Genomic DNA, 17,213 nt, shown 5'->3' on the forward strand with positions numbered 1-17,213 from the left:
TACTTCCATACATTTTCATTAAGCTGTACACTTGAGATGACTAGCACACTTTACATATTTTACTGATCCATGTTATACCCCAAAAAAGATTTTAAGAGGCTACTGTAACTTGAAAATACATTGTTTTAAACATGCAAATGGACAAAATGCTCCCATTAAAAAAGCAAAGATTGGCCCTGATAGCCAAAGTAATCTTGAAAGAACAAAGCTGGAGGACTCATACTTCCTGATTTCAAAACATACCACAAAACTATAGTAATCAAAACAGCATGGTACTGGCATAAGGACAGACATATAGACCAATGGAACAGAATTAAGTATCTGGAAATAAACACATTCATGGCCAGTTTATTTTTAACAAGGATGCTAAGAACATTCACTGCGGAAAGGACAGTTTTTTCAATAAATAGAGCAAGAAAAACTGGATATCCACATGCAAAAGAATGAAGTTGGTATATGAGGTACCTAGAGTAGTGAAAATTATAGAGACAGTAGAATGGTGGTGGCTAGGGTTTGGGTGACTGGAAAATAGGAAATGATTGTTTAATGTACATGGAGTTTGAGGTTCATAAGATAAAAACTGTGTAGAAAGGGAATGGTGCTAATAGTTGCACAACATTATGAATATATTTAATACCACTGTATTAAACTGTACATTTTTAAATGGCTGGCCAGTCACGGTGGCTCACACCTGTAATCCCAACACTCTGGGGGACTATGGCAGGTGGATCACCTGAGGTCAGGAGTTCAAGACCAGCCTGGCCAACAAGGTGAAACCCCATCTCTACTAAAGCTACAAAAATAAGCCAGCCGAGGTGGCACACACCCATAATCCTAGCTACTTGGGAGGCTAAGGCAAGAGAATTGCTTGAACCTAGGAGGCAGTGGTTGCAGTGAGCCAGGATGGCACCATTGCACTCCAACCTGGGCAACAGAATGAGACTCACAAAAAAAAAAAAAAAAAGTTAAGATAGGGCCAGGTGTGGTGGATCAACCCTGAAATCACAGCACTTTTCCAACCCAAGACAGGAGGATCACTTGAGCCATGGTGTTCAAAACCAGCTTGGGCAACATAGCAAGGTCTCGTCTCTACAGAAAAATTTAAATTAGCTAGATGTGGTGGTATGTGACTACAGTCCTAGCTACTCGGAGGGCTGAGGTGAAAGAATCACTTGGTCCCAGGAGTTCGAGGCTGCAGTGAGTTATCATCGCTCCACTGTACTCCAGGCTGGGTGACAGAGTAAGATTCTAACTCTAAAAAATAATAATAACAATAATTTTAAAGTATTTAAGATGGTAAGGTTTGGCTGGGCGTGGTGGCTCATGCCTATAACCCTAGCACTGTGGGAGGCCAAGTCAGGCAGATCATTTAGCCCAAAAGTTCAAGACCAGCCTGGATAACATGGTGAAGCCCTGCCTCTATCAAAAATATTTTAAAAATTGAAAATACATTGTTTTAAACATGTATTTTCATGCTTGTGTGGTGTGGTGGCACATGCTTGTAGTCCCAGCTACTTGAGAGGCTGAGGCAGGAGGATTATTTGAGCCCTGGAGGTGGAGGTTGCAGTAAGGCAAGATCATGCCCCTGTATTCCAGCCTGGGCAACAGAGTGAGATCATGTCTCAAAAAAAAAAAAAAAGATGGTAAGGATTTTGTTGTTGTTTATACAGACAGAGTCTCGCTATGTTGCTTAAGCTGGTCTCAAACTCCTGGCTTCAAGTGATCTTCCTGCCTCAGCTTCTCAAAGCACTAGTATTATAGGCATGAGTCTTTGTGCTGGCCTAGATGGTAAATTTTGTTATGTATATTTTACCACAATTTAAAAATTGAAAAAAAAAAACTTTTTTTCTGTTCACTCCCAAGTAGCTGGGACTACAGGTACGTGCCACCATGCCCAGCTTATTTTTGTATTGTTACAGGGTTTCACCAAGTTGGCCTGGCTTCCCAGAGTGCTGGGATTACAGGTGTGAGCCACCACACTCAGCCTGATAAAAGTCTTTTTTTTTTTAGATGGAATCTAGCTCTGTTGCCCAGGCTGGAGTGCAGTGGTGCAATCTTGGCTCACCACAGCCTCCATCTCCAGGGGTCAAGTGATTCTCCTGCCTCAGCCTCCCGAGTAGCTGGGATTACAGGAGTGTGCCACCACATCTGCAGATTTTTGCATTTTTAGTAGAGACGGGGTTTCACCATGTTAGCCAGGCTGGTCTGGAACTCCTGACTTCAGGCAATCCACCTGACTCTGCCTCCCAAAGTGCTGGGATTACAGGCACCAGTCACCATGCTCAGCCGGGAAAAAAAAAAAAAAAAAACTTTATACCTTAAAAAAAAAAAAAACAAAAAAAAAAAAAAAAATAAAAATAAAAAAAAATAAAAATAAATTTAAAAAATACACTGGGCGGAGCATGGTGGCCCATGCCTGCAATCCCAGCACTCTGAGGGGCCGAGGTGGGTGGATCACTTGAGGTCAGGAGTTAGGCCTACATGGTGAAACCCTGCCTTTACTAAATATAAAAAAATTAGCTAAGTATGGTGATGCATGCATGTAGTCCCAGCTACTTGGGAGGCTGAGGCAGGAGAATGGCTTGAGTGAGTCGGAGGTTGCAGTGAGCTGAGTTGGTGCTGTTGCGCTCCAGCCTGAGTGACAGACAGACTCTGTCTCAAAAAAAAAAAAAAGGAAAGAAAAATAAAAGAATATATTGGTCAGGTGTGGTGGCTCACACCTGTAATCCCAGCACTTTGGGATGCCGAGGCCAAGGCAGGCGGATCATGAGGTCAGGAGTTCGAGACCAGCCTGGCCAACATGGTGAAACCCCATCTCTACTAAAAACACAAAAATTAGCTGGATATGGTGGCAGGCGCCTGTAGTCCCAGCTGCTTAGGAGACTGAAGCAGGAGAATTGCTTGAACCTGGGAGGTGGAGGTTGTAGTGAGCTGAGACCACATCATTGCATTCCAGCCAGGTGACAGAGCAAGCCTCCATCTCAAAAAACAAATTAAATTAAGTTTGGGCTCTTACCTTATATTTATACAAAATTTAACTCAAAGAATTTCACTTAAGAACTAAAATCATGAAACACAGAAAAAATCTTTATGACACTGGATTTGGCAATGATTTCTTGGATATGACACCAAAAACACAGGCGCTCAAAATTGGAATATACCCCAAACCATCGGATCACACTTTTTTTTTTTTTTTTTTTTTTTTTTTTGGAAAAGACAAAGTCTCACTCTGTCACCCAACCTGAAGTGCAGTGGTACAATCACAGCTCACTGCAGCCTCCACTACCTGAGCTCAAGTGATCCTCCCATCTCAGTCTCCTGAATAGCTGGGACCACAGGCACACATCACCATGTCTGGCTAATTTATTTTTATTTTTTGTAGAGACAGGGTCTCCCTATGTTGCCCAGGCTGGTCTTGAATTCCTGGGCTCAAGCAATCCTCCTGCCTCAGCCTCCCAAAGTGCGGGGATTATAGGTATGAACCACTGCACTAGGCAAATGACACTTTATTTTATTTTATTTTGAGATGGAGTTTCGCTCTTGTTACCCAGGCTGGAGTGCAATGGCGCGATCTCGGCTCACCGCAACCTCTGCCTCCCAGGTTCAACTGATTCCCAAATAGTTGGGATTACAGGCATTTGCTGCTGCACCTGACTAATTTTTTTTTTTTTTTTTTTTTTAGACAGAGTCTTACTCTGCCACCCAGGCTGGAGTGCAGTGCAGTGGCATGATCTCAGCTCACTGCAACCTCCACCTCCCAAGTTCAAGCAATTCTTTTGCCTTAGCCTCCTGAGCAGCTGGGATTACAGATGTGCACCACCACACGTGGATAATATTTGTATTTTTAGTAGAGAAAGGGTTTCACCATATTGGTCAGAGTGGTCTCAAACTTCTGATCTTGTGATCTGCGCACCTTGGCCTCACAAAGTGTTGGGATTACAGGCGTGAGCCACTGCGCCTGGCCTCAGCTAATTTTTTGTATTTCTAGTAGAGACAGGTTTTCACCATGTTGACCAGGCTGATTTTGAACTCCTAATCTCAAGTGATCCACCCTCCTCAGCCTCCCATTGTGCTGTGATTACAGGCATGAGACACCACACTGGCTAACACATTTTAAATGGGTGAATTATATGGCTTGTGAATTATATGACACTAATAACTGAACATCCACATGCACAATAATGAAGCTGAAACCCCACCTCACATCATATACAAAAAATTAACACAAATTCTACCAAAGACTTAAAGGTAAGAGCCAAAATGATTAAACTCTTAGAAGAAAACATAGGCATAAATCTTCATGACCTTAGACTAGGCAATGGTTTCTTTAAATATGACACCAAAAGCACAAAAAATAAAAGAAAAATTACATAAATTGGACAATGTCAAAATTAAAAATTTTGTGTTTCAAAGAACACCATCAAGAAAATAAAAAGGCAGCCAACAGAAGAGAAGAAAAAATATTAGTAAATTGGTTGGGCATGGTGGCTCATGCCTGTAATACCAGCACTTTGGAGACTAAGAAGTGAGGCTTGCTTGAGCCCAGGAGTTCAAGACCAGCCTGGACAACACAGTGAGACCAGTCTCTACAAAATATACAAAAATTAGCCAGGTGTGGTGGTGTAGGCCAGTGGTCCTAACCACTTGGAAGGCTGTGGCGGGAGGATTTCTTGAGCCTGGGAGGTGGAGGTTGCAGTGAGCAGAGATCATGCCACCGTGCTACAGCCTGGGTGACACAGCGAGGCCCGGTCTCAACAAAATAAACAAATAAAAACACAAAATAAAAATAAAATAGCCAAAAGATAGAAACAATCCACATGGCAATCAAACGACAAACAAAATGTGGCGTGTCCATACGAGGAATACTATGTAGCCGTAACAAGATATGAAGTACTGATACATGCTACAGAGAGAATGAACCTTGAATACATTCTGCTAAGTGAAAGAAGCCAGTCACAAAGGACGACATATTACATGATTCTATTTCTATCGCATGTCCAAAATAGGTGAACTATAGAGACCAAAAGTGGTGATTGCCCAGGGCTGGGCTGAGAGCGGGCATGGATTGAGGGTGATGTCTAAGGGGTGCAGGGCTTCTTTTAGGGATGACGAAAATGTTCTAAAATTGATTGTAGTGATAGTTGCACAATTCTGTGTATATAAAATCCATTAAATTACATACTTTGAAAGAGCAAATTGTATTTACAGTTATATCTCCACAAAGTTGTTTTTTTTTTTTTTAAAGAAAAACTTCCAAAAACTAAGTTTCTCTAGATCATCAGCATCATCAATACCAAGTAGGAATTTTATTAGAAAATAAGATACTATAGGCCGGGCATGGTGGCTCATGCCTGTAATCCTAGCATTTTGGGAGGCCAAGGCTGGCGGATCACAAGGTCAGGTGTTCAAGACCAGCCTGGCCAACATGGTGAAACTATCTCTACTAAAAATACAAAAAATTAGCCGGGTGTGGTGGCATGTGCCTGTAATCCCAACTACTTGGGAGGCTGAGGCAGGAGAATTGCTTGAACCCAGGAGGCAAAGGTTGCGGTAAGCAAAGATCATGCCATTGCGCTCCAGCCTAGGGGACAGAGCAAGACTCTCTTTCAAAAAAAGAAAAAGAAAATACCATAAAGTATCTAGGATTAGCCCATCCAAGTGTGCACCAGACTTCTATGAAGAATTTTTTAAATCCTAGTAAAGCATATATCCTATGTAAAGGAAAATGTGAATAGGTAAATAAACTGATAACATTCTTTAAAAAATGCCAGCAAGATTTTTTTGAAGCCCTGAAAAAATCCCTAAGAAATCCTAGGAATGGATTCTAAAATGTATAGAGGCTAGGCGAGGTGGAAAACACCTGTAATCCCAGCGCTCTGGGAGGACCAGGTGGGAGGATGGCTTGAGGCCAGGAGTTCAAGACCAGCCTGGGCAACACAGCGAGGCCCCGTCCCTACAAAAAATAAAAAATATATTACTCAGGTGTGGTGGTGTGCACCTATAGTCCTAGCTGCTCAGGAGGCTGAGGCAGGAGGGTCTCTTGAGTCCAGGAGTTCAAGGCTGCAGGGAGCTATGATTGCATCACCCAACTCCAGCCTGGGCAACAGAGTGAGTCTTTGTCTCAAAAATAAAATAAAATAAAATATTATCTATTAATAGCTAAGTTGATTTTCAGGAGAATTTTAAAGAAGGATCCTTGGTCGGGCATGGTGGCTCACTCCTATAATCCTAGCACTTTGGGAGACTGAGGTGGGTGGATCACCTGAGGTCAGGAGTTTGAGACCAGCCTTACCAACACAGTTAAACCCTGTCTCTACTAAAAATACAAAAATTAGCTAGGCATGGTAGTGGGTGCCTGTAATCCCTTCTACTCGAGAGGCTGAGGCAGGAGAATCATTTTAATCCAGGAGGCGGAGGTTGCAGTGAGCCAAGATCGTGCCATTGGGCTCCAGCCTGGGCTACAGAATGAGGTTCCCTCTCAAAAAAAAGGTTGGAGGGGAGGGACTCTCACCAGATATGAACATCTATTTACAAAACCATGGTCCTTTTTAAAAAATCTTAATATAGTATTGGTGCATGAAAAATAAAAATTGATTAGAAGAAGATATTTACAGCATCAGAAACTGACAGGGGATTAGTTTACAGGAATCCTGCATATCAGGAGGGAGTCACAGGTTCCAGACAGGACCCCAAGGCCCTACTCAGGTGGGGATGGCAAAGTCTCAGTAGAGGTGAGCTGAGCCTAGAGCCTGCCTGCTCCACGGCAGACCTGCAGACCTGAGAAGCCAGGTCTGAAATGTATCAAGGAAGAAAGAGATGGACATTTTGAATGGAAGGGATAGTTTGATACAATAGACTTATAATTTGGACAGAATAGGAGTATTACATAGTGATATTATAGTCAAGGAAGTTGAAGCTCAGAGAGATTAAGTAGCTTGTCCCAAGTCACATTGTTAGCAGAGGCTGATTATTAGATGTCTAGTACAGAATTAATAGATCAGATATTATCAACTGCCTTCTGTCCCCTCCCTCCCTCCCTCCCTCCCTTCCTTCCTTCCTTCTCCTCTCCCTACCCTACGAGTTTGAAGACAGAATTCTTCCAGGACAGTGCTCTCTCTAGGGCTATGGCCCTGGCCTTACCCTCAGAGATGCCTTGCAAGGTCACGGCGTCCTTGCCCATGGGATTGGAGGTGGGGAGTCCCAGCGGGAACTGGCCCGCCTCAGTGCTGGCCATCTCACTCCAACTCTCCAGATTCTCCTCCAGGGGTACAGTGCGGATGCTGCTGTCCTCGGCATAATCCTGCTGACTGCTCAGTGTCAAGGTGGAGGTGTCGCTGAACAGGAGGCTGGAGCCCAGGCTCAGCGTGTCATTGGAGCCCAGGATTAGGGTCATGCATGAGGATGGAGAGATGGTGGAGTTGGGCCCGTGGGCACTGGCATGCAGGCTGATACCGTCGCTGGAGCCAGGAATCAGGGTCAGATACGGGGCTTGAGTGACGGTCGTGTTCAAATCAGATCTGGGGTGGCCGTTGGAAGCCACATTCATGGTTCCCTTGGAATTTGTGCTCCAGGTGGTACCAAAGGCTCCTTTCGAAACAGATCGAGAGATGTTAGGTGAAGCCAAAGCGATGGTCTCGTCGGTGTCTGGGGTTAGGGTCCCACGAGCATCTGGAGCTATGCTCAGGCTCAGCTTGGAGTTGTTTGTCGAGCCCATGTCGAGCAATGGACTGGAGTCAAGGTCCAGAGAAGAATTTGAGGCTGGAATAAGGAGTGCTTTTGAGCTTGGCCTAGAGATGCAGTGGCCCAGAACCAGGCCTTCTCTGGAATGGTGCCTTCTAAACGGGTTTAGTTCATGCCTGGAAGGGTTGGAGTTACTCTGACCCATCTCAAAAATCTTACTTGAGAGGTACTTGACAGCCTCTTCAGAATTTGACCAAGGGTGGTTCCCTGAGCTCAGACCAGTGGCCTCAGCAGGGCTAGGACTCAGAATGGAATTTGAGGCAGGACAGAGGCGCCCCTGTGAGTCAGGCCTTGAAGCGTCCTTGGAATCCAGGTCCAGGGCTTCACCAGAACAAGAGCTGGTGATCTGGAGGGAGGCCGGAGCGATGGCCCTGCTGTCATCGGGTCTGGGGGTATTTTCAGACACCAGGCCTGAGGTCTCCCCTGAGACAGGACTCAGAGTTGGATTAAGATCCAGAATGAGAGGCGAGCCAGGACTTGGGAGTAGATTCAACATAGGCACTTGAGCCGTGTCTGGGTGGGACCCAGGGGTGGTACCAGACCCTAATCCTGGGGCCCCACAGGAGGTGAGACTTGGTGTCATCTTTGAGTCTTCATGGAAAACCAGGTTAGCCCCTGGACTCAGGGCCATGTCCAGTCTGGAGGTCTCTCAATGCCAGTGCCCGCTTCTCTTCAACAGCCAACTGCCACGCTCCCTGGAGCAGTCTTGAGAGAGAGAAAAGACAAATGCAGCCATGCCACGCCTGTTAAGGTTTTTCCAGGGCTCCCACTATTCTTAGGATGAAAGCCGCTTGCTGTGACTTACAAGGCCCTGGTGGCTGTGCCCAGCCCACCTCTCCGGTCCCTCACTCGCCACTTGCCTCCACAATCCCTCAGTTCCGCTCTTTGACCACAGCCTGCTCCCTCTTGGCTCATGGCCCCAAACAAATGCAATTCCCTTGGCTTGTGGAATTCTATGGGATAATTCTCATTATCATTTGCTAATCCCACTTCTCGCAAAATACTCATCATATTTCGTTCCAGTGACTCATTTAGTGGTCTGGCTCTTGCTAGAGATGAGCTTTGCAATGACAAGAACCGTGTATATCTTGGCCCCTGGGGCAACCCCAGCTTCTAGCCCAGCACCAGTTGTACAATTGGAAGTCTACAAACAGACAAATGAGGAATCTCTACTACTTTGCGGGAGAAAAAGGGAAGGAAGAGCCTCCTTATGAGTTACCCCACTTGCAGCTGGCCACATGTGACAGGGCGACCCCCAGTGCACCAGCAAGGAGCCCTGAGACTTGAGAGACGGGGGTGCTCCAAGCCAGAGCCAAATCCCTAAGTTGCTAGAACTGCTCTGCCAGAAACTGTGACACTCAATTCTCAAAGCAGCCCTGGCAAAGCGCCTGCAGCCTCAACAGTCTTCTGTTCTGGGTGAAGCAGGCATGTGGAGGGACCGTGGGGCAGCTGTCAAACACAGAGCCTGCCTTAGCACAGCCGTCTAACTGCTGGGTGAAATCCCCAGTCCTCCCCCCACCCCACCCTCAATCTGGGCTGCCCTCCCTGTGGGAATCGTAGGGACAGCTCACCGCATGCGTGGTGTTTCTAAGCAGGAGTAGGCCCCTGGGAGGAGATGCAGAAGGAAACCAAGTCAGGGAAGAGTGCCTTTTTCAACACTTACTGCGCAGTCCACAAACCAGGCCCCCCGCACGTCTGTGAACCAGCTACTCCCTGCTACACACACTCACATCCCCAGTAAGTTAAATATTATTGCCCCACTTTATACATGAGGAAGTGAAGGTCAAAGAGAGGTCACTCACCCCACTGGCCCCCTGGGCAGCCAAGACCATCTCTATGCCATCCTCCTGCCTAAACACCTCCACGGCTTCCTGTTCTCTTTAGGATAGAGTCCCCCAGTTGTTAGCGGACCTGAAAGGCCCTTCTGCATCTGGTCCCAGTCCCCTTTTCACCCTTTTGGCCCCGCTATATGTCCCCTTTCCTTTTCTATTCCACCCTTGCTGGGACTCTTTGACTTCCTCCGAAGAGCCAGGCTCTCCCAGTTAGGCCTGGGCCTTCCGCAGGCTGGGCATCCGTCTCCTTCCTCAGCTAAGGCCTGCAGCCTTTCAGGCTTCAGCTCAAATGCTAAGAGCCTTCCAGGACCCCTAGACAGGGGGCCACCTGAAAGTCCCCAGGGCGCCTTGTTCCTTCCTGTCTCCTGGCCCACAGTATCTGGCTTCCCCAGCAGCCCATGAGCTCCACTGATGCAGAGACTGCGTCTGCCTTGTTCTCTGCCAATTTCCAATGGTGGGTATAGCACCTGGCATATGGTGAATGTCCAACGCACGTTTGTGTTATTTCATTATTTTTCTCTCTTCTTTGTAGTTTCTGTTTTGTTTTCCTTTTGGCAAGGTGTGGGGACAGAACCACACAGTGATGGTGGCCGGAGGGCCAGGGAGATGAGAGTTGGGAAAGAGAAAAGAAAATGTAAGGAAAGAGGCAGTGCAGCCAGGCACAGGGGCTCACGCCTGTAATCCCAGGACTTCGGAAGGTCGAGGTGGGAGGATTGCTTGAGTCCAGGAGTTCCTGACCAGCCTGGACAACATAATGAGACTCTGTGTCTACAAACACACACACACACACACACACACACACACACACACACACACACAAATTAGCTGAGTGTGACGGCATGCACCTGTCATCTCAGCTACTCAGGAGGCTGAGGTGGGAGGATCACTTGAGTCCAGGAGGTTGAGGCTAAAAGGAGCTGTGATCGCACCATTCATTCCAGCCTGAGTGACAAAATGACACCCTGTCTCAAAAAAAAAGCGGAGTGGCAATGAGCGTGCAAGAGGGGAAATACTGAACAGTGGTAAGGAAAGTAGGGAGAGAAGAAAGGAACAGGAAGGAAGGGAAGAGAGGAGAAAGACAAGAGAGAAGAGAAGAAGGGAGAAAGGAGAGGTAAGAGAAAAAAAGGGAGGGAGAAGGGAGAGGACGGGGAGGCAGTAAAGAGGAGAGGGAAGAGGAAGGTGGGGGGGGCGGGGGGGGACGGGGAAACAAGAGAAGGGCAGTGGGTGGGTGGGGAGCTCTTCTTCGTTTGATGATGCATTCTTTCACTAACTCATTTCATCACTTCCTTATTTATTATTCATTCATGTGCTAACTCATTCAATGAATCATTTACTCCACAAATTTTGCTGTGTGTCTTTATAGCGTGGCTTTGGAGAGACCACAGGTTTGGATTCATGTAGTCCTGAGTTTAAAGCCCAGCTCAACTCTCTTGCTAGTCTGGGTGAACTTGGGCAAGAGACTTTTCCTCTCTGCCTTGTCCTCCCCATCTCTAAGTTAGGGAGCGTATAAAGCCTTCCACAGGGGTGATTGTAGTTACCGTGTCTGGCACGGAGCGCATGGCCCAGCGAAGCCTGACCTAAATGGTAGCTACTTGTTCTATTTCTCTCTGCCAGGCACCGTGGACAGAAAAGAACAAGGCACTCAGCACCCAGTGGGATCCAAGCAAGCGGTTCCTGCACAGCTTTGAATCGGCCTTGGAAGCAAGCAGTGTTCACTTACCATCAGCACCAGAGACAATTTTACCCTGAATGTAAACTGATTGTTCCTTGATTTCACAGTCTCTTTCCAAAGCCCTGTACTTAACTTCATGTCCATAATTTTGTCTCTTTTTACTTAAGGAGGGGCATGAATCTTCCCTTAATGATGTCTCCCACCCATGTGTAAACGTGCCACATGCACACACACACACAGACCATAGTTACCAAAGGCAGGCATTTGCAACCTGGAAAATATGGCTTGTGGCAGCCTATGAGGCAGTGAGTAAGATCTTCAAAGACCTAACTTGTTTGGGCTGAGGAAGAAAGTCTTCATCTCTACCCCAGCAACCCAGCAGATGCACAACACCAGGTCACTGGGCAGAAGGCCACAGATCTCAACCCCAGCTGACCTGCCCTCAATCCTCCTCCTCCATCCTGCAACAGACAGGCAAGGCTTCAGAGCTGTCTGGCAGTGACTGGGATGGCCCATGGCTTGCCCTCTACCAAAGGGACACTGTGCATTAGGAGGAGCTGTGGCTGTTGAGGGGCTTGGGTGGGATCCACAGGAGCTAAAGGAGCTCACCACTTCCTGCTGACAGCCACAAACTGCCTATTGGCCTTTGCCCTACAATCCTGGAGCCCCAGATGGAAGGAGCAGAGCACAGCCATAAAACAGCTAGTGCTGTCTAAGACAGAGAGAATCATTGACCAATTCCCATCCTCTCTTCTCCACCTCAAGGAACCCTTCCAGGCCCTGGACAAGGGTTGCTAGAGCCTTCAGGAAGTAGAACTATCAATAGATTGTCCAGCTCATCATTGAGAACACACTGTTATCAGATGTGAGGGCCTGGAATGTGGTAGGCACTTGCACAAGTACCTATACACACACGTGCACACACACAACATCTGAGACTGGGGCGCCTCAGACCCAGAGCAGCCAAAACATAGTCTCCATTTTCCCCCAAATAGGACTCCTCTGTTTTCCTCCATTGCAAGGAGCTGGCACCATCTATCATCCAAGCCAGAAACCACATCCTCCTTGACTGCCCTTTTTCTCACTTGCTGCACCCAATTTTGGCCAAGTTCTGCAAATTCTGGCTCCAGAACAGCTCTCAAATCTTTCTGCATTTCTTCATCACCACCACCAGACCCTAGCCCAGTTCCCATTGCTTTGGGACGTAATCTTGGAATTGCTTGCTCAACAGGGGTCCCTGTATCTAAGCCAGCTTCCAGCAATTTCCAAAGTAAGCCACAGAGATCTTCCTTTAAAATTGTATACAGACCAGATGCGGTGGCTCACACCTATAATCCCAGCACTTTGGGAGGCCAAGGTGGGTGAATCACCTGAGGTCAGGAGTTCAAGACCAGCCTGGCCAAAATGACGAAAACCCATCTCCACTAAAATACAAAAAATTAGCCAGGCATGGCGGCATGCATCTGTAATCCCAGCTACTTGGGAGGCTGAGGCAAGAGAATCGCTTGAACCCAGGGGGCAGAGGTTGCAGTGAGCTGAGATTATGCCACTTCACTCCAGCTTGGGCAACAAGAGTGAAACTCTGTTTCAAAAATAAATAAAATAAAATAATAAAATTGCATGCAACACTGTGGTACTGACATAAGGATAAACATACAGACTAATGGGACACAATTGCAAGTCCAGAAATAAATCCATGCATACATGGTCAAATGATTTTTGACAAGGTTGATATCATTACTAGGGAAAGAATGGTCTCTTCAGCAGGTAATCTCAGCACTTTGAGAGGTCAAGGTGGGAGGACCACTTGAGCCCCGGAGTTTGAGACCAGCCTGGGCAACATAATGAGATTCTATCTCAAAAATAATAATAAATAAATAACTTATATATTTAAAAAGTATAGTCTTTTCAACAAATGGCAGTAGAGCAGCTGAATATTAACATGCAAAAGAATAAAGTTAAACTCCTGTCCCATATCCTTTTTTTTTTGGCAGCGGGGACGGAGTCTCCCAGGTTCAAGTGATTCTCCTGCCTGAGCCTCCCAAGTAGCTGGGATTAGAGGCTTGAACCATCATGCCCAGCTAATTTTTTGTATTTTTAGTAGAAACAAGATTTATCCATTTTGGGCAGGTTGGTCTCAAACTCCTGACCTTAAGTGATCTGCCTGCCTCAGCCTCCAAAAGTGCTGGGATTACAGATGTGAGCCACTCCACCAAGCCATTTTTTTTTTTTTTTTTTTTTGAGATGGAGTCTCACTCTGTCACCCAGGCTGGAGTTCAACGGCGCATCTGGGCTCACTACAACCTCCGCCTCCCAGGTTCAAGCAATTCTCCTGCCTCAGCAATCAAGTAGCTGGGGTTACAGGTGCCCACCACCAAATCCAGCTAATTTTTTTGTTGTTGTTGTTAGTGGAGACAGGGTTTCACCATTTTGGCCAAGCTGGTCTCGAACTCCTGACTTCAAGTAATCCTCCTGTCTCAGTCTCCCAAAGTGCTAGGATTACAGGTGTGATCCACTGCACTCAGTCTCCTATCCCACATTCTATACAAAAACTAACTCAAACTGGATTAAAGGCCTACATGTAAGAACTAAAACCATAAAACTCTTGGAAGAAAACATAGGAGTAAATCTTCTTGACCTTTGATTTGGCGATGATTTCTTAGATATGACACCAAAAGCATAGGCAACAAAAGAAAAAAATAGGTAAATTGGACATCAACAATATTTAAGACTTTTTTGCCTCAAAAGACACTGTCAGCCAGGCACGGTGGCTCATGAGAGCCAAAGGTGGAAACAACCCAAATACCCACATACGGACGAAAGAATGAACAAAATATGGTATGTCCATACAGCAGATTACTCAGCTACAAAAAGGAATGAAATACTCATGCATGCTAAACATGGATGAACTTTGAAACATTATGCTAGGTGAAAGAAGCCAGTCACAAAAGACCACATATTATACGACTCCATTTACATAAAATATCCAGAGTAGTCAAATCTACAGAGACAGTAGATTAAAGCAGACAGAGAAAGGTTGTCAGGGGAAGGGAAAAGCAGGGAATGGGAATAGACTGCTTAATGGGTATAGGGTTTCCTTTCAGACCAAAAAATGTTCTGATAGTAATGATGGTTGCTCAGCCTTATGAATTTTATGCTAGGTGCTTTCTTTCTTTTTTTTTTTTTTTTTTTTTGAGATGGAGTTTTGCTCTTGTCACCCAGACTGGGGTGCCATGGTGCAATCTCAGCTCACCACAGCCTCCACCTCCCAGGTTCAAGCGGTTCTCCTGCCTCAGCCTCCGAGTAGCTGGAATTACAGGCATGCACCACCACACCCGGATAATTTTTTGTATTTTTGTTTTAATAGAGACAAGGTTTCTTCCTGTTGGTGAAGCTGGTCTCGAACTCCCAACCTCAGGTGATCCACCCACCTCAGCCTCCCAAAGTGCTGAGATTAAGGTGTGAGCCACTGTGCCCGGCCACCACAGTTTTTTTTAATGCATGCAATAGATAAGGTTGTCAATTCACTTTTTTCTGTTCTTCCCTTCTAAAAATAACTAAATATTCTGGAAATAGTTCAACAGACAACCATGAAAGGACTCTGACGGCTGGAAAGAAGGCAGCGGACTGACTAGGCATCTGAGGACTTGAAGGTTGACACTCTGGTGAGTTTCCTGGAGTTTTCTTTTTATCACTCACGTAACCCAAACTGGGCACCAAAGAAGCCTGCCACACAGATCTGCCGAGAGCATAAAGTAGAAGAAAATCCTGCTCTCCAAGCCAGAAGACCAGGAAAGAGGAAGCCCAACACAGGGGGTTTCCCAGCAGGGAGCCCCAATCCCTACTCCATACCTGGAGCCATGAGAGACCAATCCAACCTGCAGTGGCCATGTCAGCAGATCCCTGCATCTGCAGGCCCTCTACCCAACATCAGATATTTTACCAGACCCTACATCTCCTGGCCTCCGCCACCAGCTCCAGTGATAACAAGTGGCCCAGGGAAGTGTCTTCTACCCCTGCAGGCAGCGCCAGCCGGAATAAGCAGGAGCCCCAGCAGTGGCAGAAAAATGAAGCAGACCAGGACTCAGAGCTACCACTGGGAGCCGGGCCTGTACCAGGACTGTCAGAGTCCAGAGCTGTGCCAACAACTTCTCGACTTAAAAATAACTTTTGGCTGGGTGTGGTGGCTCCTGCCTGTATCCCAGCACTTTGGGAAGCTGAGGCAGGTGGATCACTTGAGCTCAGGAGTTCAAGATCAGCCTGGGCAAAATAGCAAAATCCTGTCCCTACAGAAAATACAAGAATTAGCCAGGCACAGTGGCGTGTGCCTGCAGTCCCAGCCTACCTGGGAGGCTGAGGCAGAAGAATTGTTTGATCCCAGAAGGCCAGGCTGCAGTGAGCTGAGATTTTGCCATTGCCCTCCAGCCTGGGCGACAGGTGTCTCCTCCCCACCCCCCACCAAAACAAAGGCCAGGCGTGGTGGATCATGCCTGTATTCCCAGCGCTTTGGGAGGCTGAGGTGGGTGGATCACCTGAGGTCAGGAGTTCAAGACCAGCCTGGCCAACATTTTTTTAGTAGAAACCCCGTCTCTACTAAAAATACAAAAAATTAGCTGGGTGTGGTGACAGGCACCTATAATCTAAGCTACTCGGGAGGCTGAGGCAGGAGAATCTCTTGAACCCCAGAGGCAGAGGTTGTAGTAAGCTTAGACCATGCCACTGCATTCCAGCCTGGGCAACAGAGCAAGACTGCATCTCAAAAAAAAAAAAAAAGAAAAGAAATATCACTGGAGCTGCAGTCCACAAAAGTAGGCCAGAACCTACAAACTAAACCTTAACACAGTGGCTCATGCACTTTGGGATGCCAAAGCGGGCAGATCACTTGAGGTCAGGAGTTCAAACCTGGCCAACATGATAAAACCCCATCTCTCCTAAAACTACAAAAAATTAGCTGAGTATGATAGCGCGCACCTGTTATCCCAGGTACTCAGGAGGCTGAGGCAGGAGAATTGCTTGAACCCGGGAGGTGGAGGTTGCAGTGAGCCAAGATCATGCCACTGCAATCCAGTTTGGGTGACAGAGCGAGACTCTGTTTCAGAAAAAAAGAAAAAAAAATCTTAATATAATACCTAACAAGTCAAAGATGTAGTAAAAATCACTCATCATCCCCAAAACTAGGAAAATCTAATCTTAAGACAACTAACCAACGTGAACACTAAGATGAATCAGATGTTGGAATTTTTGACAAGGATTCAAAGCAGTCATCATAAAAATGCTTTGGCTGGGCATGGTGGCTCACGCCTGTAATCTCAGCACTTTCGGAGACCAAAGAGGTCGATCTTTTGAAGCCAAGAGTTCAAGACCAGCCTGGACAACATGGTGAAACCCCGTATCTACTAAAAATACAAAAATTAGGTTGGGCGCTGTGGCTCATGCCTGTAATCTCAGCATTTGGGAGGCTAAGGTGGGCAGATCACAACATCAAGAGATAGAGACCATCCTGGCCAACACGGTGAACCCCGTCTCTACTAAAAATACAAAAATTAGCTGGGCATGGTGGTGCATGTCCATAGTCCCAGCTACTCAGGAGGCTGAGGCAGGAGAATCGCTTGAACCCAGGAGGCAGAAGTTGCAGTGAGCTGAGATCATGTTACTGCACTCCAGCCTGGTGACAGAGTGAGACTCCATTAAAAAAAAAATGCAAAAACTAGCTGGGCTTGGTGACAGGAGGTGCCTGTCCCAGCTACTAGGAAGGCTGAGGCAGGAGAATCACTTGAATCTGGGAGGCAGACATTGCACTCTGCTCCAGCCTGGGTGACAGAGTCAGAATCCATACCAAAAAAAAGAAGAAGAAGAAGTTACTTGGCTAAACATGGTGGCTGATGCCTGTAATCCCAGCACCTTGGGAAGCCAAATCAGGAGCTTGAGGTCAGGAACCAAGTCAGGAACTTGAGGTCAGGAGCTTGAGA

General features: G+C 46.6%; 1 protein-coding gene across 3 annotated transcripts in view; it reads right to left on the reverse strand.

Moving 5' to 3' along the window:
- MROH7 (maestro heat like repeat family member 7) overlaps positions 1–17,213 on the reverse strand; it is an 89,525-nt gene that overhangs the window by 47,996 nt on the left and 24,316 nt on the right. For 2 of the 3 annotated variants that reach the window (XM_032296881.1, XM_032296882.1), the window contains exon 2: positions 7,141–8,445. In XM_032296881.1, the coding sequence (XP_032152772.1) occupies positions 7,141–8,371 (1,231 nt within the window). In that variant the 5' untranslated portion in view covers positions 8,372–8,445. Of the gene's footprint in view, positions 1–7,140; positions 8,446–17,213 lie in introns of those variants that run through there. The other variant, XM_032296883.1, reaches the window with a different exon arrangement.

The sequence above is a fragment of the Sapajus apella genome, unplaced genomic scaffold (assembly GCF_009761245.1).
Source record: "Sapajus apella isolate SASKATOON/1434 unplaced genomic scaffold, GSC_monkey_1.0 scaffold36, whole genome shotgun sequence".
Taxonomy (NCBI): Eukaryota; Metazoa; Chordata; class Mammalia; order Primates; family Cebidae; genus Sapajus; species Sapajus apella.